At 36.1% G+C, this 27,617-nt stretch overlaps 1 protein-coding gene across 1 annotated transcript in view; it reads left to right on the top strand.

Moving 5' to 3' along the window:
• Positions 1-27,617, top strand: part of ADAMTS6 (ADAM metallopeptidase with thrombospondin type 1 motif 6) — a 303,804-nt gene that overhangs the window by 196,446 nt on the left and 79,741 nt on the right. The window contains exons 12-13 of the mRNA XM_047087098.1: positions 11,050-11,195; positions 13,278-13,341. Of these exons, the coding sequence (XP_046943054.1) occupies positions 11,050-11,195; positions 13,278-13,341 (210 nt within the window). The remainder of the gene's footprint in view (positions 1-11,049; positions 11,196-13,277; positions 13,342-27,617) is intronic.

Here is a 27,617-nt window from a genome sequence, read left to right as displayed (position 1 = left end):
CCTAAGGAGTTAATTGACACATACTGGTATCTGCACACTTACAGTGTTCAGCAAATTACCGTGCTTGTTTATTTTCTGGCTTAGTTACACTTTCCTGTGTGTATACATATATATTTGTACAGAATATCCAACAACAATCTTATAGTCATATAATACAGTCTCTTTAGTCATATAAGTCTAGGTTTCTTTCTGATAAATAATTCCCAGGAAAATTATGTGATCCAGAAGTAGATTTTATAACTAGAGTCAAACTAGAGTTGATTTTAAATTACAATATGAGAGAAAGGGCTGGTATTACAGGAATAATTAAGCATTTTTTCTGCGCATAGAAATTGTAGCTAAATAATTTTAATTTCATCATCTAGTTTTCAAAAAAATATCACTACTAAGAATTGTTCAAACAGATAAGAATAGTTTATACTATTTCTGAAATTGTTTAGGAGTTGCTATATATGTGAATTCTAGAATTTATTGCTACATACTGAATTTACAATAACCACGACTGTCTTCTGTTCTCAGTTCTGAATTCTTCCATGTTGGGGTACTTTCACCAAAGATTACACTGAATTTCAGTTTGCCATCTGATGTTTAAATAAAAAGAATGAAAGCTGTTGGGCAGCTGTCACAGTTTTATTAATCCTTGCTGACGGCTTCATTCAGGACCCGTGACCTAGTGCCATGTTGATGGCTTTTCCATGCTGAGTTTGGAAATGTTGGTAAATTGTGCTAAATGTATGAATTGATAGGGTCATTTTTAAAGGATTAAGGATCTTTTTTTGAGACTTTGTAAGTAGCCAATAAAAATACAGGGATCTTCACACACTACCAAAAATTCTTTCTTTTTTTTTCACTGAAGTAATAGAAAATAGTAAGAACTGCATTTTTGAAACAACAGTCTAGGTTTATTTTGGAGTCAGCAGCTCTTGTCAATGACAAGTAGCAATTTACATGAGTCTGAACTTAGAAGAAATGCAAAATAGTAAGGGGGGGAATTTACAGTGAGAATCTTTCTGTCTATTGCCATTGATTAATTATTAATCTTGTGATGTAGTCCATGGGCCACATCACTAAGCCTGATGGCTCTTTTTATTTTACTTTATTTTTTAATCCCAAGCATAAAGAATTCATTCTTTTAAACATCTCAGAGTCCTGCTACAAGCATTCGATGAATTATATAATCACTTCAAGTAAGGAAACCATGAATAGTGGCTGAGAACACACAGCTCAATCCCACTATATTTTATATGGTAGACACATATTTAAACTATCTCAATCATTAACAGTGAATTTATGAAGAAATATTCTTGTTAAAAGAACCCCTTGCATACCTCATGACATGCGTCAACAGGATGCCTTGGGCTCCATGAAAAACTGTTTAAGAACTTTGTAAGTGTAGCAAAGTCTGTGTACCAAGAGATCATTCATATTCACAACATCATAGTTTCATATAGTCAATATGTTGGATTTCACCATCTAAAATGAATCTACAAAACAAACATTAGCCATTCTTTCAGAGACATGGAAGATCAATAGCTTTAGAATGGCCCTAACAAATCTTAAATGAATGAATAAAAAGAACAAATACATATGCAGGCTCATAGAAAGAAAAAGCACAGAGCGCTATGAGAAGACCCTCAAACTATCTCAATCATTAACAGTGAATTTATGAAGAGGTTTTCAAAGAACTAGATCAACCTACATGTTTAATTAAGTGAAAAAAATACAAAGAACTAGAAAAGGGAACTGAGACATTGTTTATGTTTTTTTTTTTTTGCTAACTGTACTTGCCAGTTATTTATTTATGAATTTTTACTGTTGATTTCAGTTATTGTTTTTTCCATAAAGGGGAAGCATGTTTACTGTTGCCAAATGCAATTTTTTTCTCTAAAGCCTATATCTATTTGGAAATTAAACCAGAAATCAGAAATTTGACCCATAACAACCATGTAAAAAGCTAGTGAACAGTTAAAGTGAAACTGAAATTTCAATCAGTCTGGTCAACTTTGTGTGGCATTAACATATAGTTGGCATTACCAATAATGATGGTAATGATGATAGTAATGAATATTTTTAAAGTATTTACACTGTGCCAGATACTTATTTGTTCTGTTTAATATTGGCAAAAAATCCTATGAGGTGGGTACTGTTTTAACTCCATTTACAGATGAGGAAAGTTCAGATATGAGAGCCTAAGATTACACAGCAATTTAATAGCAAAGCTGAGCCTCCATACCAGGTCTTTTTTCTTTCTTTCTTTCTTTCTTTTTTTTTTTAAGTATTATTTATTTAAGTAATCTCTACACCCAATATGGATTGAAACTCATGACCAAGAGTCACATGCTCCTCTGACTAAGCCAGTCAGGCACCCCTGGCCGAGGTCTTTCTGATTCGAAAATTGAAAATTTTGTCCCTCTAGACTGCCTCCGATTTTAGTTTACCTTCAGATGGGGAATTTTGCAGAGAAAAAAAAAAATTTTTTATTGTCACAGGAATAAACTGAGTCACTGAGCTTGAGATCAGTGGTAAGAATATATTTTACCCTTTAATACTAAGTGGATTTTTCACTTATCTACCTGTAACAATATGTTATCTCAGGAATTACAATAAGAAAGAACTGTGGGCAGAACACTGAGATAAGAATATACAATTGTGTTATAACTGGTAAAATAATGAAACTCCACTTTATTTATTTATTTATTTATTTATTTATTTATTTATTTATTATTTTTAGAGAGACAGAGTGTGAGCAGAGGAGGGGCAAGAAGAGAGGGAACGAGAGAATCCCAATCAGGGTCCATGTGGTCAGTGCACAGAGCATGACACGGGGTTAAACTCATGAATCATCATATCATGGCCTGAGCTGAAGTCGGACGCTTAACTGACTGAGCCAACTGGGCGCCCCAGTCACCACTTTAAAATGAGAGAAATCTATTTCCACATTCGTAGAGATCTTGTGAGGATGGAATAAGATAATATCTCAGTAAGCTTTTAGTGGGCTTCTTCAGAGGAAAGGTGCTAGTGTATATTACTAGAGCATCATCATTCATTTCATCATTTTCCAACCTTAGATGATGGTGGGCAGAAAATTCTTCACCACACTGTCTTAACTGGCACTAATGAGCATCAGAGAGTATAAGCATGAGTTTGAGTGTCTGAGAAATTTGAATGGAATACCCATGACTGACCTCTGATCTCAATTCTGAATTTTAAAACTACTCTCTTCAGAAGGAACAAGAAAAAAACCTACATCCTGTCTAGCCAGCAGGATAAAACCAAAGCTGCTCATAGTTTTTTGAATAAATCCTTTTTTTCTTAAAAGAAAAAAAAAAGTTTGGGGGAGGGGAAAAATACTGCTCAAGTGATAGCATAGACATATCCAGAGTACTGGATCCACAATGATCTCGTCAAATTCTGGCTGCAAAAGATATGGGATCCCTGCCCGGGGGCGCAGTTCCACAAATGTTCCATGTAAGTATGGGAACTGTTCCATGCACATTTAGCAGATGGAGTAAGAAATATGGCCAAAAAATTAAAAACTGATCTTTGCGTGAGTCCTGGGGGGTCTGACATCGCTATTACAGCCATTGGATGTTTGCCTGAATAAGCCATTCAAGTATTGAATAAGAACCATATGGTCTGAATGGATGTACTCAGGGACAGTAGCATTAACCAAAGGAGGAAATCTGATGAGCCCAGACGGTGCCCTGGTACTGTGTGTCCATGGGTCACACTCCTACAAATCAATCAATATAACTTTCAGGCAAAAGAAATTTCCTTAGGCATGGCATCAACAATAGCCCTTTGGACAGGAATCGGAGGAATGCCATGCATGATAAAATAATAAAGATTTAGACTCTAAAAACTTTGATAGTAGAGTTGGCATTGTTACTGAACAGGATATTAGGAAAACCAAAACTCAATCTTTGCAAACTCTGATGGTGACCAAAAAGGTTTCAAAAACTTGGCTTATAGCCAAAAGATTCATTTATTGATTCTAAAAGACCAATTAGAGATATATCCCAGCATTTAGGCTTATGAATACATGACAATGATTCCTATTATCTTTGCATGAGAAACAGAGGGCTGGATTAGAATAAGATTATTATATGCCCCTTTAAAGCACTAGATATGTAATAGGACATTTGTAGCACTAGATCTTAATTCACTTAGAGTAGAATATAATATGTTTTGACTGGGTCCCAAACTATAAACATAGGAAGTGAAAAAAGAATAGTCCTTTCAATTGCTCTAGAAATTTAAATAGTATGGGATGACAAGTTCTGATTTAGAATTTGGGCTGAAAAAAAGCGTTTACATTCCCACACCTGCACAGTGGAAAGATAAGGCTTTTAATAGTGCTATGCTCCAATTCTCAACTTTTCTGACTTGGGAAGAATGTTCCATATTGAGTCACCAATATCACTTCCTTCAGAATCTTAGGATTTCCTTAGGGGTCTGTCATTCCAGATGCTGGCTGGACCAAAGTGTTGGCTATGGTACAAGATCTACCATAATCACATTCTAAAGTGGTTCTTATTAAAAAATATATATGTATATATATTTTTAAATACTGTATATACCCATCTTGAAATTTTCCTTCGTTGAATTCTGACAAATTCTCGTTTAGATTGTTTGATTTGTAGTATATCTTGTTTGAACATAATTCCCTGATGTAGATCATGAAATTTAGTGGTCTAATATCAAAAAATGTTATTTAAGGATGGTTAAGTGTTTCTTAATAAAACCTTTAAAGCCTCACTGGAATGATTGTCTTTCTAGATAGTTTTAATAACATATTCATTTTATTTAGAAGGAATGTAAAAAACAAAAATGAGCAATATATTTTATTCTTGAAATGTGATAGTTTCACTCCATCACCTTTCCGAATCTGGTTTTACACGCCTGAATTAGCAAAAAGAAGGCCAAATTTACCTAATTTATCTAGAAAATTTAGGCTGAAGGAACACACCTGATAATTTAGAATAGTCCAAAATCACTAGATTTGATATAACCTTTGAGAATAAAGATCTAGTCTCCATCTGAATATTTAACATCTGTAGTTTAAGAAATGAAGTAAAATCCTATGCCTGTAGAAATAGAGGCTTTACAGGTTTAGCATCTTCAGATGAAAAAAAAAAAAAAACAAAGAAGAAGAAAAGTAGAAAATACAACACTCAAAATTCTCAGCTTTATGTGCTTATAGGATTTATATATACTTCAAATTGCTTTATTTTGTGTAATCTAGTTATATTACTTATGAGTTACACACATTAAAATTTTAGTACATATTAATGTAATAATCTGGAAAATTAGCTCAAATAACTTGATCTACATGAAGTTCCATAGTTTTCAGAAAGCATTTATTATTAAGTTACATAAGCGCCTTCTCTAAAATTATATACTACATCAAGATATTTACTACTGCTGGAGCAGAGAAATAGCAAGAATTCCAAAGAGATCCTTTACTGTAAGTAAACATCACTGAAAAGTCCTATATTGAACTAAACATAACTCAAAAGACCATTTGCCAGAGATCAAAATCAACCAAATCCTTTGGTAGATTTATAATTTCTTTGAGGGCATATCTGCATAGAACTAATTTCTAAAGTTGTCCTAATCCAAACCACATTGGATTTTGAAATTTCAAAAAATTAGTTCCCATTTTATAGTTAGGGAATCTGAAGAAACAAATGACTTGCTTTGCACCAAAGATATTACTAGAGTAAGAACTCAGATTTGTAACACAGACTGCACACAGACTGTAGTTGTTAACTTGTTAACTAATTAACTAAGTTGTTAACTAGTTATTAAGCTAGACACTAGTCTCTTGTCAACTACTAAATGACTGATACTTACATTGCTATTTTGAGTTCTTCATTTTTTAGCCATTAATATTTGTTATTTAACTTTCTGATACAATTGTCTATTATAACTCCATGGAATAGATAAACAATTCAATAACATGAATTTATGCAGTAAAGGTTCTAGTAAGCCACTTATGAAATACTGTGGCTCTGTAGGTATTAATTAATGATGAGAACTGAGGAGCGTCCAACAAACTGAATATTGTGTTTGTCTTTTACCATAAGAATAAGTTTTAAAAGGAAAACAAGAGACTTTATGTGACTTCTTTCCATGTCCTACATTTTGTGAACATCCAGGAAATATGAATAACAGTATTATTAAATACTTTAGAACCTACATCTTTCGGTATTCTTGTAGCATTCACAATTTCTCTCTCCTCTGAAAAATACAAAAAATAAAGTTTTTTAAACTATAATTTATAAGAATGCTCAAAGAGTTCTGAAAAATAACATGGGTTTGTACACTAGCAGCTGAGAGTGCTTATCTGTAGTTTTTTTGTATTATATGAAGTAAAGATAGTTCAATATTCTTTAATACTATAATATACTTCAAATATGTAATCCTATACCAACAGTTGGGTTTTTTCCCACTGATTTTTGTATATTTTTGAACAGATAATTTCTTATCTGCCTATAAGTCACCATGGGCAAGTCAGCCTCCTTAAGGTTCTAGTTTCCTCATATGAAAAAACTGAAGTGCTTACACATCAATTTCAAAGTCCCTCTGAGGTTTAGATGTAGCTCTGTGATTATATAAAATAAATGCACAGTAAAATTTGAGTATTATTTGATATCAATAATGCTAAACTTCCAACTTGAAAAATAGGTAAATTTTAAGATTTGAAATTTTTCCATGGGGGAAAAATCAATAACACATTGCTAGTTATTCTCATAGAAAAATAAATTCAGGCATAAATATTATTACATGGGGTGCCTGGGTGGCTCAGTCAGTTGAGTGTCCATCCGACTCTCTATTTTGGCTTAGGTCATGATTCCAGGGTCATGGGATTGAGCCCCACATTGGGCTTCACACTGAGTGTGGAGCCAGCTTAAGATTCATTCTCTCTCTCCCTCTGCCCCTCTCCCCTGCTGTCTCTTTCTCACTCTCAAAATACTTACATACATATATACATACATACTTATTGTTATTATTACTATTATTATTATCATTATACACAGCTACTTGTAATAACAAAAATGCAAAACTAGAGATTATTTGGCCCAAATTGTGACTTTTGTATAGGTGAAGGCCTAACACAATTGGTATATCATTATACAAATGGTTGGTCTTCAAAATCAATTAAGCATGCTGTACACTGGCAACTGAAATATTTTCTGTCTCTCAAGTGTACATTATTTTTAGTTGCCCTTCTCCCAGGGTTGGTACTGTATTATCAGCCACTACCTCCGGTTCACCGTTTTGGACCTATGATTTTTTTTTCTTCGTAGCAATTCCCATTGCCCAAAACTAACCATTTTTCTTAATGTCCTACTTTAATATTTATTAGACTTAGGGTCAGAATGTTCTGCCTTCTAGCCAATCAAATTTTTCTCTCTCTTGCCTAATTTTTTTATGGACAAATGAAAATTAATTACCCAGCACTTCTCTCAATGATTCCTTTATGTTGTTACAACTACTAAAAATAGACTGAGTGCAATTATCATGGAAAGTAAGATGAAATTGACATTTTTTTTATCCGCCAGTATCTCTAGTTCCCTTACTTACGTGTAGTAAGGATCTGGACATGTGGTCCAGAATAGGACAAAGAATTCTATAATTTAACTAATGTATTTATTCAATAAATTTTTATTGTATGACTACTACATGCTAGGCACTATTCTAGACATTCAGCATTTGTAATGGAATATTCTATGATGATAGAAATGCTCTATATCTGCTCTGTCCAACATAGTAGCCACTAGCCATATGTGACTATGGAGCCCTAAAAATGTGGCTAGTGGGTCTGAGGAACTGAAATTTAAATTTTAATTAAATTTAAATAGCATATTTATTGCTATATAACAATATATATTTAATATATATGTATATTTCTTTAAAAACAGGCTCATAGATACAGAGAATAGTTTGGTGTTTGCCAGAGGTAGGGGTCAGGGGTGGGAGATATGGGTGAACTGTTTTTGTTTTTGTCTCTTTAGTTCAAATAATGTTTTCAAATAAAGAATATTAAAAATTCAACAAATTTTTTTCAACGTTGTTTTTTTTTTATTTTTTTTTTTATTTTTGGGACAGAGAGAGACAGAGCATGAATGGGGGAGGGACAGAGAGAGAGGGAGACACAGAATCGAAAACAGGCTCCAGGCTCCGAGCCATCAGCCCAGAGCCTGACGCGGGGCTCGAACTCACAGACCGCGAGATCGTGACCTGGCTGAAGTCGGACGCTCAAGCGACTGCGCCACCCAGGCGCCCCTCAACAAATTTTTATAAAGCAAATTTATTTTAATTTTTTTAATGTTTATTTATCTTGGAGAGAAAAAAAGAGGGAGAGAGCATGAGCAGTGGAGAGGCAGAGAAAGAGGGAGATACAGAATAGAAGCAGCTTCCAGGCTCCATGCTGTCAGTACAGAGCCTGACGCGGGCTCAAACCCATGAACCGTGAGATCATGACCTGAGCCAAAGCCAGTCAGTCAACCAACTGAGCCACTCAGGCACCCCTCAACAAATTTTTAAAAAATGTTCAGTGCCATCAACTTTGGAAGAGATAAATGTACATCTGTGGAGAGAAACAAATCTTCCAAAGTGTGCCTATTGATTTCTTTCTGCATTGTGGAAGATTTGTGTGGCCTTCCAAGAATTTAGTATCATCATCAGGGCAGGAACTTAGCTTTCTCTAGGATTTCGGAAGGTTATGAGTGCCATTCACACCACGTTTAGATCTCTGCAAGTTGCAAAAACCTCGTTCCTACATGTGAGCACTTCATTTTAACAGTAATATTAGCTAATTTAGCATATTGAAGGTTTGATATGAATTAACCATTACTCTACTCACTTTATGTGCCCTACTAGATAGATGGTGTTATTGTTCGCATTTTACAGATAAGAAAATGGAGATCCAGAGAAATTAAGCAACTTGCCCAGTGGTTACTAGCATTTACAGAACTCTTTCCATGTATCAGATACTTTCTACACCCCATGTACCAGGTTCTTCACATTATCTTTATTTAATCTGCCATGCTATAGGCTTTATTATTATTTACCTTTTTATTTATGAAAAAGCTCAGGTGCAGACAAATGAAATTACTTACTTAGTATCTCAGTTCTTATTCAGGTCTCAGTCCTCAACCATCATGCTATCCTGCCTCTCAGGATATATTTTGCTCAAATAACTTGGTCATTTGTGAGCTTAGATATGTTGCTGAACTTTCCCCTTCAAAGCATAGATGAAAAAAGAAAAAAAAAAAGCATGGATGAATTACCTAAAATGAGTATTATACAATGCTCATATTTTTTTAAATAAATAAATAGCCACATGTGCATCTCCTGGTTTTACATACTAATGAGAAAGGAAAAATATTAAAGAAGTAATTTGAAAAATAAAGAGTAATTTAAAATGTGTTAAGTGGTAAGAGGGAACTAAAACAGGAGGCTGTAATCTTTATTACAGTCTGGAGTTGGAGGAGGGGAGGATGAAAGAGGGTGGGGAGGTACCCCATCTTCAGAATAAAAGTGGTCAAGGAAAGACCTCTCTGATGAAAGGACGCTTGACCTTGAGACCAAATGATGAGAAGACAGCAACATAAGTAATTAGGAGAATAATATTCCCAGAAGGACCAGCAGATGCAAATGCCCAAAAGAGGGAACAAACTTAGTATATTGAGGAAAATAAAAGATTGCAGTGGTCTGAACCAATCTGTGCAAGAGAGAATAAGACTGGAGAAGGAGGCAGGAGTCACAAAGGCCACTTCTGACCAGAGTTAAGGGAGGCAGGAGACTAGTGCAATTGTTTAAGCAAAAAGTGACATGATGTGATAACGTTTTGAAAAGAGCTCTTTTGAGGTGCTTACTAGAGAATGGGTTGATTATAGGCACAAAAAAAGTAGAGCCACAGAGACCAGGTAAGAATCTATTCCATTTGCCTATTTCATCTAAGGTGGCAGCCATGGAATGGTGAAAAGTGAAAAAATTCCAGATATATGGAAACAATGTAATAAACTGATTACTTTCTAAGCATTGCATATTATAATACCTTCATATTTTAATATAAAGTTGATTTTTTGTGTATCTGATATTACTGATAGTTATTCTAATAATGTTTTTTATCATTCATATAAAAAAATGACATTCACAGCACCAGGTTGGTTTGTCAAAATTTGATACTTAAGAAAAACGCACCAATAAAAGCCTAGACATGCTTGGCTTAAAAAAAAAGATTTCATTTTTACCATATTCTGCAAATAAGATTTATCATGTTAGAGTTATGAGCTGATTATGTGATGTCTACGTCTCGATAAATTATTCCTGGCTTTCTACTTACATGCAGTATGTGTGGTTTAGTGCAGAGTAAAGCTGAAAGAATTCCAGTACACATGTTCATGCAGTGCTGTATACACATGGCTAGGCAGTGTATGTTAGAGTTTTTTGTACCCTGTCCCTAGTATCTTGGCATTACTTTTATTATGTCTGCAGGACTCATGTAGATGAAATGCCACAACACATTCTTTTACTATTGTAGCCTCAACCAGCCTTTTTTTTCTTTCTTTTTTTCTTTCTTTCTTTTTTTTTTTTTAATGTAAAAGCAATTACCATCATAAAAATTCCTTACTGGGGAACTTTCCATATTGCGTTATCATTCCATGAGTCTAATAATAGTGGAATAAAAAGAAAAAAAATTTAATACTAAAATATCTTAAAAAAGACTTTTGAGGTCTCTTTAATGAGAAACACTAGGATTCTGGAGGCAGAGAAATAAGGAAAAAGGAAGTAAAGTCAAGTTTTCTAGACTTCTGGTACATGTTAGAGATGTATAAATCATTGCCTAGCTAAAGATAATTTGCAAATCACATGCACCTTTGCCATTGTCTAAACACAGTTAAAGAACTCTCAGTCTGTTATCTATTGGAGAATGCTAATGCCTGTAATTGGTCATTGCCGGAACCTTATGTATTTCTAACCTGATAGCTCTATCTGCCTAAAAGCTAATTCTGTGTTTTCTGTGAAATCTTGCAGTGGTGTTATCAGGGAGATTGTGTTCCTTTTGGCACTTGGCCCCAGAGCATAGATGGGGGCTGGGGTCCCTGGTCACTATGGGGAGAGTGCAGCAGAACCTGCGGGGGAGGCGTCTCCTCATCCCTAAGACACTGTGACAGTCCAGCGTAAGTAGCTAAAGTAAGCCGGAGCCAACAAAAAGACACAGTTGGAATTGATTCAAAGCTGTGGTTTCACATGTTATCTGTAAAAACGTTTCACTAGTGAGCCAAGTGTTTGTCTTCTGAACAAGCAATAGGCACAGAGAAGTGGAAGAGCCTTGTTAGACAGACTTTCTTTTTCCCCCCACCCCCCTTACTGTGTAACTAAAAATAAAAAAGAATAGCATTGTGTATCTATCCCAGGTATAGCCAGACTTTTAATCTAGTAATAATCAGATAGATTTCCTCCTCCGAAAACTACTGAATTATGGATGAATCCAGGTCTGGTCTTAGCTACATTACCATTATTCCCAGGAAACCTAAGGTCTTTTCACATGTCACATAAAATTATTACTGCTACATTAGTATTAAAAGGACCAATGAGAGCACTTCAAGGGTTGAAATGCCATGATTCGCATCACAAATCACAATGAAAAGAATACTGCCCATGTGTTAAAATAGTTTCCATTCACATGCCCCTATTAATCATCTTCCGGAGCTGCCACCACTTTTCTCCCCGTGACTGTTTCATGCAGGTTGGACTGCTCCTCTCCCACCACTCCTTTTCTCCAGTCAGAGTCCCCTGGCATAAGGCCAGCCCCATCAGTATTCTCTGGTAGCTGAATTGCCTCTCCCTCCCGCTAGTGCCCATTACAGGTGGACTAAAGTCCCCCAGTTGGACTTTCCTGTCCACCTAGAAACTAAACTTCTCCTTAGCTGCTGCATATCAAGTGCTCCCATTTTTGTCTAGAGCTCAGGTTGCAGGCCTCCTTTCCCAACTAATGTTTGGTGCAGCATGGCGTTATATCACTTCTGCTTTTTTCTCCTTCCTGGGGTAAAAGTTGCTTTAATTTTTAATTTTCTCTTTTTAATTCAGGATCCCTCTCTTTGGTTCCTCCTCTGAATGTCTCTTTTCTTCTTTTTTATTCTTTTCAGCTTGAAATTATTTCCTTTTACACTAGTTTCTGTGTTTCCATTCTCCAGCTTTCTTTCCATTATTATCTTCCTGCTAAACAGAGCTCACTGTCACCCACTCATAAATCAGTCATGCTACCACCATCCCCACGCCCTTGTTTTTGTCTGATCAACCTATTTCTCCCAAGCTGATTTAGACGGGGCCATTTCTTTTCTTTCTTAGAGTCATTATTCTCTGGTATTCAAAATATATTAACATGTAACTTTATTCCATTGATTACCAGTTAGCCAAAACTATAATTATACTTGATCTTTTCTCAAACAAGTACAGAATAATTACCTAAGTTCAATTGTGGGCTACTGTAATTAATAACCAAAACTATAAAATTCTATGATAAAAAGTAATATACTCAGATAGTTATAAAAGAAGTTAGCTTTGCCATTCGAAATAGCATTCCTGAATAATAGCATATGGCTTTACCTGATGTTAAATACTTTAAAAATTAATTTATGTAAATCAAATATTGGGCATCTTACTTTTTCATTACTGTGAGTGTCATATGCAGTATTTATATAATGCAAAGCCATCTTGTTTTGAGATGTAATTTTTCAAACTTCATATAATGAGATAGAAATTCATTTCTGCATTATTTACTTTGAACTACAGCTATTTCCAGAGACTAATTTAGTATGCTCTTGTTTGTAGTTTGGAAAAAATAGTAAACTTACCACTTCCTACGTGGTGAACAAATAGCATCAGATTATATATGGCTCTTGTTGAATAAGATTCAAATGGCTTTTCATTATAAGTGAGTTTTAAACTCACTGTGTTGAACTGAGCACCTGCTTACTATGATAATTAGAAAATAAATTTATTTAATTGCATTTTCTTCCTAATGTAAATCATGACAATTAAGAGTTTTAAAAAACTTTTCATAGCAAACTGACTTAAGTTTTATGTTCAACAACCATATTCATCGTTAACAATCACCAGCATGACTATTATTTTAATAACTAATAAAATGTCAAATTTTGTATTTTCTTAAAATAAATGCTAATATGTTTTTGTCAAGCAATATATGTACTCTTTCTGTAGACAGATATATTCACATGTTAAACAAAATGTGTTTTCAGACCTTCAGGAGGTGGAAAATATTGCCTTGGGGAAAGGAAACGGTATCGCTCCTGTAACACAGATGTAAGTAAAACCAAACTTTGCTATGAAAAATTAGCTTACATTTCCCCTAGAGCAGGGAAATTTTTAAAACTGGAAGCTATTTGATCATAAATCCACGTGTATGAAGGTCACATGAATTTTTTAAGTTGTTAATAGTGAATGGAACCAACCTCAGGTCCAGCAATTCCATCAACAGGGAACTAGGGAAAGCTCCAGCATGAAGGGCAAATACAATCTTCTCCAGTAGGTACTAAGAGAGAGTCATAGGTCCCCCGAAATGTCTTGTTCCCCCAACACTCACACCTTTGCTCCCACTATCTTTCCTGAGTCCACCAGGATTAATCTTATTATACCCTTGATCCTACTTTGTGTTTGCCACTGTAAGAAACCCCAGATTCCCACATCATTCCTCATGTCTTGCCCTCCAATTCCAAAAAGTTCTGCATATCACATCTTCTGTTACCTATCTCTGCCCAACTTTTGAAACTTCTGTGCCCTTAGGAATTCAAGATCCATCAGCAGCAAAAGTCCTTACATTCCGATGTCTCTCTATTTTCCTTCTCTTCACTTTGTTGTTCTAATGGAAACTGGCTGTCCTCTAAAGATACTTACAATAAACTTTAACCTTTTAAAGTTGTTTTCATCCTTAACTCTTGAATAAGTGAAAGTGGATTGACTATGCTTTTATATTTCATTTCTCCTTTCGGATGATTCTCCCTCCCTCTTATCTGACAGCCACACCTTTTAATTTCACATCATCAGACTATTGCACACTATTCCTCACTATCATGCTCTCCAACTCTATTCCTATCTTAATTCTTGGTTATTTCAAAATATGTGGATATTTTTCCAATATCATCTCTTATGGAATTTTCCATAAACATACAAACACGCTGTTATTTCTCCTGTCTTAAAAGAACAAAAACAAAAAATCTGCTGGTTCTTTTCCCATGTTTTTCTTCCTTTTGAAACAAAATTCCTTAAAAGAACTATGTACTTCCATATCCAATTCCTCTTCTAATTTTTTCCTAAAATTGTTCTTGTCAGATTTTTGCCTCCATCATTCTACTAAAAATGCAGTTGTCTGGAGTGCCTGGGTGGCTCATTCAGTTAAGTGTCCGACTTTGGCTCAGGTCATGATCTCGCAGTCTGTGAGTTCGAGCCCCACATCAGGCTCTGTGCTGACAGCTCAGAGTCTGGAGCCTGCTTCAAATTCTGTGTCTCCTCTCTGCCCCTCCCCCACTGGCACTCTCTCTTTCTCTCTCTCAAAAATAAATAAAACATTTTTTAAAATGCTCTTTTCAAGTCACAGATGACTTACATGTTGCTAAATCCAATAGTCAGTCCTCAGTGTTCATCTTACTTGATAGTCACTAGGCTTCCATAACACTACAACTTTTTGGTTGTCCTTTTCTTTTCCTACTTGTTTTTTCTCATTCTCCTTCACTAGTTCTTACTCTTCTCTCACCAGAATCTAGTCATTGGCCTTTTTTTGTACACTACTAATATTTACCTTGGTGATCTCATCCAGTTTCATTATTTTTGACAGCATTCATATGCCATTTGACCCTCAAATTTCTATTTTTAGCCCAGACTTCTTTTATGGATTCCAGACTCCTATCTTACCATTGATTAAACTTTTAATAGACATCTAATATTTACCATGCCCAAATGCTCTCTCTAAAACATTTCTACATACCTATACCTCCCCCATCTCAGATGTCAATTCCATCTGCCATTTTTTTCTTTTCTTTTTTTTTCTTTTTTTTTTTTTTTTTGAGTCATTCTTGATTCCATTCTCTCACAGCTCATACCCAATCCCTCAGGAAATCGCACTGGCTTTCCCTTCATGATATATCCTAGATCTGACTAGTTCTCACTGCCTCCACTGCTACCACTCTTTTTTGCACTGGATTTCTCTGAAGAGCTTTTTCAGTGGATTTGCCATTACTACTTTTGTTCCCTACAGTTCTCAATATATAAGAAACTGAGTGAGTTAGATTATATCCTTTACTCAAAACCTTTCAGGGGCTCCCCATTTTACTTAAATGCAAAGTCCTTACAAAGGCCTGCAAAGACTATACAATCTAGCCTTCCATTACTTTTCTAAACTAATCTCTTCCTCCTTCCTCCTCAATAGCTCTGCTCTAGCCACCTTCCTTGTACACACCAGGCATGCTCCCGCCTTTAGTACTTTTGCATTGCTTGTTTCCTTTATCTTATGGACTCTTCTCCCAAAATATCTACATAGATGACTCCCTTACCTCACTTTTATTCAACTGTCACCTTCTCAATGAGGCCTAGCCTGAATACCACATTTAAAACTGCAGCCTTCCCTGCTCCTTACAACCCTGGGACTCCTAATCTTTCTTACCCTGCTCTATTACCCCTCATACATACTTCCAAAAAGTAGCTTATTGATCGTATTTACTTCTATGTTAAATTTGCATCTTGAAGCAATAACTTGTACCTTCATTTACAATAACCATTTCAAGTTACCAGCATTATTTATTCATTCACTCAACAAGTCATTGAGTGCCCTCTGTGTAACAGACTGTTCTAGACTGAGAATGATAATCTGTGCTCTCAAGGGTCTTATAATTTCCTGGCAAATAAATCAGTTAATTGCAGAAAAATCACTTATCTATGATATGATAGAATAATTATGGAATGCTTTAAAAGCACATAGAACTGTCACTAGCCTAATTAAGGATTTAAGGGATTCTTCCCAGAGGAAGGTAAAGGTCTGAAGGGCAAATAGGAGCAGACCAGAAAAGAAGAAAGTGACCATGAGAGCATTCTAAGCAGAAGGAAAAGTAAGTGCAAGGCTTGGAGGTTAAAGAGGTTAAATGATCTTTATCTTGAGGCTATAAGACACCATGCAAAGACTTAGCCTCTGATTTATCCTCTAGATGAGAATAGATTGGAGAAGGTGAGACTACAACAGAGCCATGAACAAGTCAGAAAGAATTTGAGGGCACTGGTGGGAAACGCAGTGGAGTCTAAAGATGGCTAAGAGGAGAAAATTAAGGACCTAACTTCAAAAATCTATAAAAATCAAAGAACCAGTGTAGTAGGAAGAACAGGGGGAGGGAGATAGATGATGTGGATATCAGAGACTGGAATGCATTTGAATTTCAGATATGACAAGTGAGACTGTTCTCAATGATGACAACTCTGCCAAGGGATTGCTTACCTAACCTTGGGCAGAGATGAAGGAATTCAAGGATCTTGAAAGCCAGGGAATTTGAGGAGTCTTCTGTGTGGATGTTGAGGTCACTCACGATGATGTTAGAACTCGGAGTGTAGTGTGAGACTGCGAAGCAGGTACCAGACCCTTTCATAAATGAAGGAAAATGGCCACGATGGATTAGTAACAATGATGAAGCCAGATAGTGATTTGGATGAATAGCATGAATTTCAGAAGAACAGAGGTTTTACACAAGGGTAGAAAAAAAGAATATCTACTGTCTATCAGACTGTATTAGGCAGGAGTGAGAAAGCCAAACCCATGTCTCAATTCACATCTGTTTCTGTTACGTGATTGTAGGGGCAGGCACATGTTTTGGCTCTAATAAGATAGTTACTGTAATATGAATAATGTACGACAAGTAAGAGAAAAAGGAAAAAACTGTGCCAGACATATTAGTCTTGTTGCTTTTCACCCATAAACTTCCTTTTAAATGCTCAAATTGTGGGGGCGCCTGGGTGGCTCAGTCAGTTAAGCATCTGGCTCCAGCTCAGGTCATGATCTCGCAGATCGTGGGTTCAAGCCCCACATCGGGCTCTGTGCTGACAGCTCAGAGCCTAGAGCCCGCTTCAGATTCTGTGTCCCTTTCTCTCTCTCTGCCCCTCCCCCACTCATGCTCTGCCTCTCTTTCTCAAAAATAAATAAACATGAGATGCTCAAATTGTAGAACCTGCTACTGGTGGCTTGACATTTCTATTATTAGCTTTGTCTTCTGTTTCAGCTTTCAGCAAATGATACCGTTAATATCACTATATCATGGAAATACAAATAATTTTTTTTTCATAAATCTAAGACTCTACTAGTTCAGAATATGTGACAATTCAGTTACCACAGTGAAATTTATTTTCATGCTATCTAAGTTATAAAAGCTATCTGAGCATAAGTTTTTAAGCTGGGGATTTTTAAAGCATAATCTAATATATGAAAATTTAAATTTTCAGAACACATAGCCAGCACTGTCCAAGAGAATTTTCTTTAGTGATGGAAATATTCTATATATGCATTGTGCAGCTTGGTAGCTACTCACCAAAATAGCTATTGGGCATTTGAAATGTGGCTAGTGTAACTGAAAAACAGAACTTTTAAGTTGAATTAATTTATATTTGAAAAGCCATATGTTGCTCATGGCAACTGTACTAGGCAGCACTGAGCTACACAGTCTAGCTATGCAATAGAAAAATAACTGTCACAAAGAAGATTGTAAAAATTATATATAAAATTCTCAAACAAATCAGTCTTATATCATTTTGCAAACAAAGGTAGAATATTTCCATTTTTGGTAATGATAGAGTAAGTTATTCTGACAGAACTCTTTTTAAAAAATTATTGAATAAGACTTGTTTAAAACATCACTTTAAAATCCCCAAAGAGCTGACAAGATAGTGAGGGAAATTCCTGAAGGTCTTCTTTGAGAAGGGGGAATTCAAAATGTAAGTGGAGCATCGGAGCACCTAAAGTGCTTTTGCCCTGACAATATCCAGAGGAAGAGAAGAGATAAACTGCTCCTGTGTCTCTTTAGTACTTATAAGGAAAGTTTTTCCCAAAGCTCCTCCCGCCCTCCCTCTGATGGACTTCATGTTGTATTGGCCTGGAGGCCTCATGCCCACTTTTGAACCCGTTATGGCCAAAAACAATGGGATTACCATAATTAGTTTAGACTAATCCAGATTTGCCCCGAACATGAGGTTAAGGTCACCTTTCCTGAGAGGTAGATTCCTGACCAAAAATTAGAATTCTGTTAGCAATAAAGTAGAGAGTGTAGATCCTGGGTACACCACACACGTCTGCCTCAGTGCTCTTTTAGTTTCCATCTTTACTAGTGAAGTAGCAGCAACAGAAGTGGTAGTGGTAGTGGTAGTAGCTGCTGATAACATTTATTGAGCACTTACTATGTACCAGACCCATTAATTTCACCATATTTTCTTCCCATTCTGAGAGTTCTTCTCCTTTTCCTAGGCAGTGAGTTGGCTTGCTGAGATATTTTGAATTTATTCTTTCAACATAAATCTAGAAAAATATGCTGACTTAAAGTTTTGAGGGGCACCTGGCTGGCTCAGTCAGTAGAGCATATGATTGCATCTCGGGGTTGTAAGTTTCAGTCCCACATTGGGAATAGAAATCACTTAAAAGTAGTCTTTGAAGGGCACCTGGGTGTCTCAGTAAGTTGAGCATGCAGCTTCAGCTCAGGTTACGACCTCATGGTTTGTAAATTCAAGCCCCGTATCGGGTTCGCTGCTGTCAGCACGGAGCCCACTTCGGATCATCTGTCCCCCTCTCTCCCTGCCCCTCCCCCACATGCACTGTCTCAAAAATAAACATTTAGAAATAAGTTAATAAATAAAGTCTTTGAAAAAAATAAAAATAAAAAATGAAGTTTTGGTATACTCTGTTCTGTTACAACTTTGCCTCTGCAATACAAATTAGCTCATAAGTGGTTGAGTCATTTTGTGGCATAGTTTTTGCCACTAAGTGATACAACAGCTAAAGTCAAACTACATTGATACAGCAGAATGGTACAGGCAATTTATACTGTATATGATGACCATTCATCCCACATTCTTCTTTTTGCTCAGTTTGGCCACATGCTCTGTCATGGAACTCCTTATTATGTGTTTCTGCCTGGTCTTTGTACATTGGCCTCTTCTCTTTATAACTTAGCATCCTCAACCCTTTCACATTAACTTATTTCACTTTTTTTTTTCTTTCTAGAAGATAAAGTCCTATGTTTACTTCAGGATTCCTTTGTTAGGAATTTGCCATGCATTTTTTAAACTGTGCTAGTATTTTATTAGAATCTTTATTGTTTTTGTTAGTTTTCTGTCTTTGACTTATCTGCTTCTAACACTATTTTTCTCATATACCTATTATTTTTAGTATGCAAATTTGCAGAAAGAGGATTTTTCAAGAATTTATGTGTTATGTTATAGCAGAAACTTTTATATTTTAAAAAACTGTTCTAAAAGTTTCTATTATATAGACTATAAGAGAATTTCATGATAAATCCTAAAGAGTGAATTGATTGTAGTTAATACTGAGTCACATAAGCAAGACCTCAGTATGTTCCAGTAAGCATAGAATGGGTGTTACTATGGGGGTATTATAGAGCTATTGTGTTTGTATCCTTTATGTTAACCTTGATACTTTTCTCTAAATATACAATGGTTTTAATGTTCTTTTTTTTTCCCCTCTATAATGTGGGTGTCTGTTATGTGCGAGCTACCCTATTTTAAGGAATTCCAGAGTATACTTGTCTTTATCAGAACAGCCTCCTACCTTAGTACATATTTAACATAATTGAATACTGGGCACATCAATTTAGTGACATTGTAAGCAATATGAGAGAAATCTTTACAATTAGTTAAAATTAATCTGACAGTCAGGAACTAGGAAACAATTCATAAGCATTTTGGCTTGCCGTTTGTGATCCAAGAGCTCACTTGAGATTTAAATAAGGTACAAAGGATAAATTGAAATGATCCTGGAAGAATTTTCAAATCATTGCCCAAAATGAGATCATATCAGGCAGTCAAATGGTAGCAACACCTATTTATGAATCTTTGAAGTTTGCTCTCTGCTGTTTAATTTATGCCCTTTTAAGATCTTACAACCTGTTCCTCATAGACTATCAGTCTCACATGTCTTATAACAGTCTTGACCTTCTCATTTCTGTGATTGGCCAGCTAGTACTATAGATTACCACTTAGTTCTTGTGTTTTTACATATCATAATTATTTGTCATTACTAGTCATAACTCTGATTAGAGTTGCGTTAGCTTCATTAAAATCATAAGTGAAAAATAAAGTAAATTAGAAAATACAAGGAAAAGGAAAATAATATTAGGCTGGGATTAGTACCTTAAATATGTACCATAATTCTTTCTATTTATTAATATGGGCCACACATTTTGCTCTGAGTTTCCTAGTGACCTGAATAAAGAGGCTAACACTATCAGTTCTAAGATTCATAATGTCTGGTAGCCATGATGAAAGGAGATACATCACAAAGGAACACTTTACTATTTTAAAGCTTTGATACTCCTACAGGGATCTCTACATTAGTGAATCAGATTGAAATATGCAAGACTGACAGTCTCCTTTTTGCTTAGGTTAGAGGAAAAATTAAGACCAAGAACGTCTTTAGGCCAAGCAGTCTTAAAAAGTGGCTAGCATGAAAACAAGATAGCTACAACTTCTCCCCAGTGCTGATTTAATTCCCACCACAGGCATTTGAAGGATAGAGGACTGGTAGAAAGACAAGAGCTCTCCAGTGGAAAGGGAATAATGTTTCCATTATCTCCTGTCCCATTTACTCCAGTTGCAAAGAAAAAGATCCCCAGAGATAGAAAAGGCAATTTATAAAAAAAATCTCAATCTTTACAAATTTAAAAATAGGTCAGAAAATTGTATCCAGCTATAAAATTGGCCTGACCAGTTTCAACAGCAACCTAATCAGCTTAGAGACCAAAGGTACTGACACTTTAGACTCTAAGGCTGATTATCTGCATCAAGATGTGTTAGACGGACATCTACATGATCATCTGTTCCCCTCAGAAGCCTTCAGAAGCAGCTAGACAAACATGCTTTCTTTGACATCCATATAAGGCCTCAAGGACAGAATAGTACATGAAGACAATAGCTATAGCAGGAACAAATTAAAATGGTTTTCCTCTTGAAACTACTGAGAAACCAATTTTTATTAAAGACATAGTAGAATTGGATGAAATTGGGTCTCACCATTGTACTAGGAACTGCAGTAGAATATTTGAGATCATAAACTAATCTAAATAGAAAATAGACATGGCCCCTGTGAGACTTGGGTTTGAAGAACAGAATTTTAAGGAGATCATAATGCCATAAAAAAGGACTTTTCTACATTTCCAAAAAAGAATTTCCTGGTGTTGCTTAGCTGTTCTCCAAAACCAAAAAAAAAAAAAAAAAAAAAAAAAAAAAAAAAAAAAAAAAAAAAAAAAAAAATTGCTTGTTCTTCCTGTTCTATTTTATTTGTGATTTGTGTGTCTGCTTGATAATGTATGTAACTGGCGGGGGGTGGGGAGGGGAGGGGCAACCTGATGAAGTGGAGCCTGGCAGTGCAGGCAGTGAAAGAATTCACCCAAGGCAGAACAAAGGAAATAGTTTACTGAATACACCCCAAGGGAGGTGTGGACAGGACAGCAAAGCAAATACTGTTTGCCACTAGGCAGTGCTGGGGGTCTCTAGTTCAAGGGGGAAGGTGAGGAGGTATGGAACGTGCGCGATTTTCAGTTTTTTCTTTTTTGGTACCTGTGTCCGGGTGTAAGCAATCCCTAGGTCAGCTAGGGCTTTTGGGTATTTTGAGGTAGGTCGCCCATTGGGCTGTTTGTATTCAGCCAGGGGGTTGGGGAGCACTGTGGGCCCTTCTACTTTACACAGGTTTCTGCTGTTCAGGTTGGTTGCCTAAAAGTGGCCTGTACAACTGGAGTAAAACCTCTGGTGAAAAACCTAAGCTTCACGCAGGCTGGGATGGAAAGTCATATTTGTCTTTCATCTTAAACATTGCATTTCCTATGTCTTATACATCAAAACTATACAAAATTATGGTGTCAAAAGGGTGGTCTGTGGTCTGTTAAAAAAATGTAAGCATAGTGTGTAGTATCTGGGTATTTTCTCAGCTTTTCAAGAGGGGCATGGTACCATGCAATTTTTTTCTTCTTCAACACATTGCTTATAGTCATTAAACGTGATATTGCTTTGGTTGTGGAAAATATAGCCTATATTTAAACGTAGAATTGTAGTGGGGAAAGTATGGATTGTGGATTCAAATTAACTTAAGCTTGATTGCTCACTGTAACACTTGTTGCTATTTGGTTGAAATACCTAAGCTTCAGGGAATTCCTCTAGAAATAGAGCATAATTATACCAAACTTACAGGGTTGTTTGAGAATTAAAAGAAGTAATAGATGTAAAACATCCAGTGCTACTTTCTAATACTTAACCTGTACTCAATACAGTGTAGCTATTAATTATAGACATTTTTGTTTCGAAGTAGATTACAAAAATTATGAAGTACTTGCAAATATAATTAAATCTTCAAATCACTTTTATAAAGAGGAAGAATAAGTGTTGTGTTTTTTGGTTTTTTTTTTAAGTATTTTGAAATTAGGGGCACTAGGGTGGCTCAGTCGGTCACGTATCCAAATTTTGATTTGGGCTCAGGTCATGATCCCAGGGTCCTGGGATAGAGTCGGGCTCTGCACTGAGTGTGGAGCCTACTTAAGATTCTCTCTCTCTCTCTCTCTCTCTCTCTCTCTCTTTGTCTCTCTCTCTCTTTCTTTCCCCTCTCTTTCTCTCTGTCTCCCTCTGCCCCTCTCTACCCCATCTCTAAAACAAATTTTTTTTTTTTTTTTTTTTTTAATGAGGGACTAAAGCTGAGCAATAGTCTAGTACCAAGGAAGGGATTCAGTGAGGCATAGAATGTCTAAGTATTGATCCAGTGCTCTCATAACAAACAGATGGAGCCCTTGGGGGGTGGTTGGGCAAGGTAAGCTTCTCTGAAAGAGTTTGGTCACCTTTGACATTGTCTTACTTCCAGTCTAACCTTACCCTGCAGCAGAACCAGATAGCTGAGAACATTCTGAACCTACAGACCTTGCCCCCAGGGAGAGGTGTGGGGTAAGTGATAACAAGGTACAGAGTGGATCCATTAACAGTGTTATAACCATGTCCCAAGTTATAATTAGAAAACAGAGATGTATCAAACACTGCATTTTTTATAAATGTTTTATATAATATTTATTATATTATTATATACATGGCAAAAGAATAACAGGAACTATGTCATTACTCTTTAGGTTAGTATAAACTTGTGCATCGTGTTTTGAAAAATAAGGACTAGCTTTTAGACACAGACTAGAGCTTGCTTGTTTATTGTGTTTCTAAAAGGGATGTTTTAAAAATTACGAAGTAAATGTTTGTTTCCTAATGATGTGATTGGATGTAAGGGTTCAGGTGCAGACAGATAAGAAAGAATTCTTGAGATGTTTTTGGTACAAAAAAGGTGGTTTTTAGTAAAGCACGGGGACAGGACCAGTGGGCAGAAAGAGCTGCTCTGGGAATGTGAGGAGCTATTAATTATATACTTTTAAGTTGGGAGGGATAGAGACAAAGGAGGTTTCCAAAAGGATTTTCATAAGTTAAAAGAAGACTTAGGGGATTCCAGAGGCCTAGCTATTGTTAAGCTAAGGTTGTTTTTTCCTCTAGCCAGGCATTAACATTCAGACGGTTGGGAGTTCCTGCAGAAATGTCAGACTCTGCCTGTCTCAAGTATTTGTCAATGGGCTGCAAGTTAAGGAAATTTAATTTTATCTACATTTCTTTTGCCTTTGCTCTCTGCATCACTAACATTTTAATAGGCTTAAGAGAAAAGGTTATGCTATGTTCAAATAGCATTTTAATTAAATTCAGGCTATACAGAAAAAGCTTTAAGTTTGAAAACTTGTATAGAAGATTATGGTATCAAACATGGCAGCTAGATTCTAGTTTGTCTGGACATTATAGGTTTATCGGGCTTTTATTTCTTTTTGCTTAAAAGTAAATACACAGTGAAACTACAAAAAAATCAGAAATCTTTGTGGGAGAAAATATAAGAAGGTTGACTCAAAACTACTTGAGATGATTCACTGTGTGCATTGGACACTACATTTAACTTTAGTGAGATAATCATACAGTACTTGATAACCAGGAAATCAGGAATCTTGTTTGCAACCTTTAAGAGAGGGTGTAGAAGCAAGGACTTTGTCAGCCCATGTGACACTGTGTGCTTTAGAAAGGGATGCCTGTTTGGGTGAACAGATAGAAATGTGTTCTTTCTTCACAGTCCCATTGTCAAATACACGACTTGCTAAGTAGAGCAAGGGGCTGGAATCTAAATTGCATGTATTCTCCTGTAACTAATATAGAGTATATAAGAATATATTGGTATAAATAATAGAGTACTGGTATAGAGTATATTGGTATTGAGGGTATAGAACATATGAGAGTGTATTGCTACCCTGGAGAGGGAGTAGAGAATTAAACTTGGGGAGTGTTGAAGTATGGTCTGGTTTGATAGTGAAGAAGCAAAAGTGCATTTAGTGTGGAAGCAAGAAAGGAAAAAGCAGCAGAAGGTGAGAAGGGCAATAGAGAAAAGAAATAGAAGAATAAAATGCCAGTTTTGCTCACGTTGCAATTTTACCTGAGGCTGTAAAAATCCTTGTATCCTGCCAGCCTACTTAACTTCTTTAGGAAGAGGAAAAGAATGGGAAAGGGGTAAAAGAATTTTCATGCTGGGTTTTCTTCTCACACTATATTACCCATAAGATATAACACAGTATTTGCGGATTTTTCTCATTTGCAAGACATTTTGGGATGTATTTCTCTTGAAGTTAAATGGCATTTTGAGTGTATTTTGCAAATGAAAGAGAGAAGGCACAAAGGGCTTCTGGGACTTGCCAAGGTCACCCTATTCTTTGGGACAAAACTGGGATTAGAACCTCAGTAATAGAACTGCCACTATGAAGTTTGTGAGAGGAAGCTGAGATTTCTTTCTATAGCAACTTTTATGGCCCAGTGAATTATTTTTTTTTTTAGATTTATGTACCAATAAAAAGTATTAAGTTTAGTCAAAAAAAAAGATGATTTTAAACAATCAGTATAATTGGAAGCATAAGATAGTCTGTAGAACGTGCTAACACATTCTAACATTACATATCTCTGTAGAAAGAAAAGTGCTGATAAAGATGCTAATATTAATTTTTTTTATTTCTTTGAAAATACTAAGATAAAAAATGCTGAGACCTGCAGCTTTGCCCTCTGGATTTATGTGGGGTCCTGCTGGTTGCTTTTTAGAAGGAGAGGATGCCTGATTAGTGTTAGCAACAGGAGGCTGAAAACCTGTCAGGCTTTACATAAAAAATTGGTTGCTTATGCCCACTGTTTTCTGTTAGAGTTTTTGCATGGTGTCAGCATTTATTACCTTTAAGTAATGTAAAAAGCATTACTTCTTAAACGCTTTACTCAAACGCTTTATTAAAAAAACACTTTATTCAAAAAAAAAACAACAACAACAACAACCAAAAGAATCTACTGTATGTAATTTTTCCTTAAGAAATTACTCTTTTCCTTGATCACTCTGATTCTTTGGAACAAGAATATACAACTCCTACTGAGCTAATTTCTAATCAACACAAATCCAGATCATTCACTGAAGGAACCATTGAAATCAGGAAAACAGAACACTAGCTGATATAGTCTAGAAGCAGAAAGGCATGGAATAAAGTCTACTACAGTTTCCTTAAGCCCTTCTGTCCTCGCTGCTATTCTATGAACATCCTTAGTACAGTCTTGCTTTAGGGTCTTTTCATTTACTGTTTATTTTCACTCATGTGTATGTAGGTGACTCCCTCAGTTTCCTTTAACTCTCTGCTCAAGGGCCACCTTGTAAGAGAGAATTTCTCCGACAATACTATTTTAAAACAATTCCCTCCTACTGCGCTATCAGTCCCTTCACCCTGCTTTATTTTTCTTCTTTCTCATCTCCAACTAGAGTGAGCTCCATGAAAGCAGGGACCTAATCTATTTTGTCTATTGCTTTATCTCTAGAGCTTACATCATGTGTGACACATATTAAGCAAATAAATGTATTTGCTGATTAGAAGAAAGACATTTTTTTTTTTTTAAATTTTTTTTTTTTTCAACGTTTATTTATTTTTGGGACAGAGAGAGACAGAGCATGAACGGGGGAGGGGCAGAGAGAGAGGGAGACACAGAATCGGAAACAGGCTCCAGGCTCCGAGCCATCAGCCCAGAGCCTGACGCGGGGCTCGAACTCACGGACCGCGAGATCGTGACCTGGCTGAAGTCGGACGCTCAACCGACTGCGCCACCCAGGCGCCCCAGAAGAAAGACATTTAAGGCCAGTTCTTGATGGCTGGTTTTAAGAGGACTAGTGATAAGATTATGATGTGCCCATAGGAAAGCCATCAAGGTCTAGATTCCTTTCAGTTAGGGGTAAGATTGTTCCGTGCAGATACAGAAGAAAGGAGCAAGACCCCTAGGTTATAGGGGGACAGATTTGGGCTAAAAGTAAGAAAGAACCTGATAGTAATTGCAGCTCCTGAAAAGTTTTTTATTTTTCTGTTAGATGCTTATATAGATTGTATGACCACTTTGGGGAATAATTGTAGAGGAGATTTAAGCAGGTTAAGCAACATAGTTTATATTCTAACATTTCTCAAAAGTATATGATTCTGTATTGACGCAAAAATAATCACTGAGTTTGGTTATTCTTCAAAGTGCTACTGGGCATATGTATCTATTATGTTAACACCTAAATCAAGGGGTTGACAAATCACATCTTCTGGGCCAAAGTTGGCCTGTCCCCTCTTTTTGTAAATAAAATTTTATTGGAACACAGCCCTGACTGTTCGTTTATATATTGTCCATGGCTTCTCTCACACTATAATGGCACAGTTGAGTAGCTGCAACAGAGACCGAATGACACTCAAGAGTCTAAAATATTTAGTATGTGGCCCTTTACCAAAAAAAAAAAAAAGTTGGCTAATCTCTGCACTTAACCAACAAATTGCAAAAAATAATACATAGAAACCATCTCTGTTCAGTCTCCCAAATACCTCGTCAATATCATCATCGTTGCTATTTTTTATTGTTTTATCAATAAAGATCCAACCATAATAATATAACCACTCTGAATATTTAAATAGAGGGAATTTAATGAAAAGAATTGATGGAAGAGACAGGAAGATGCCACCCATCCTCCCAGGGAGACCAAGGAAGGAAGTAGTTTTATCAGAGTCCAGAGGCTGGGATTATACATTAGAAGGTGGAACAGAAACTGGATGGGGTTGGAGGGTACGGGTGGTGGGGGCGGTAAGTGTGGTGCTGTTACCTGAAGTTGGAGTCACAAAAAGATTCTGCTTTTGCCTACAATGCTGCCTGAGGTGGAGAGAGAGAGAAACATTCTGGCTTCTGCCGTAGTGCCTTCCATTGTCTGAACCATTGTCGGAAATCAGCAG

Source organism: Lynx rufus, unplaced genomic scaffold (genome assembly GCF_022079265.1).
Source record: "Lynx rufus isolate CCGP_SWC_20201006 ecotype Redwood Valley unplaced genomic scaffold, mLynRuf1.p SCAF_1, whole genome shotgun sequence".
Classification (NCBI taxonomy): Eukaryota; Metazoa; Chordata; class Mammalia; order Carnivora; family Felidae; genus Lynx; species Lynx rufus.
The sequence above is the reverse complement of the archived record's forward strand: the minus strand, read 5'-3'. Positions and strand labels throughout refer to the sequence as shown.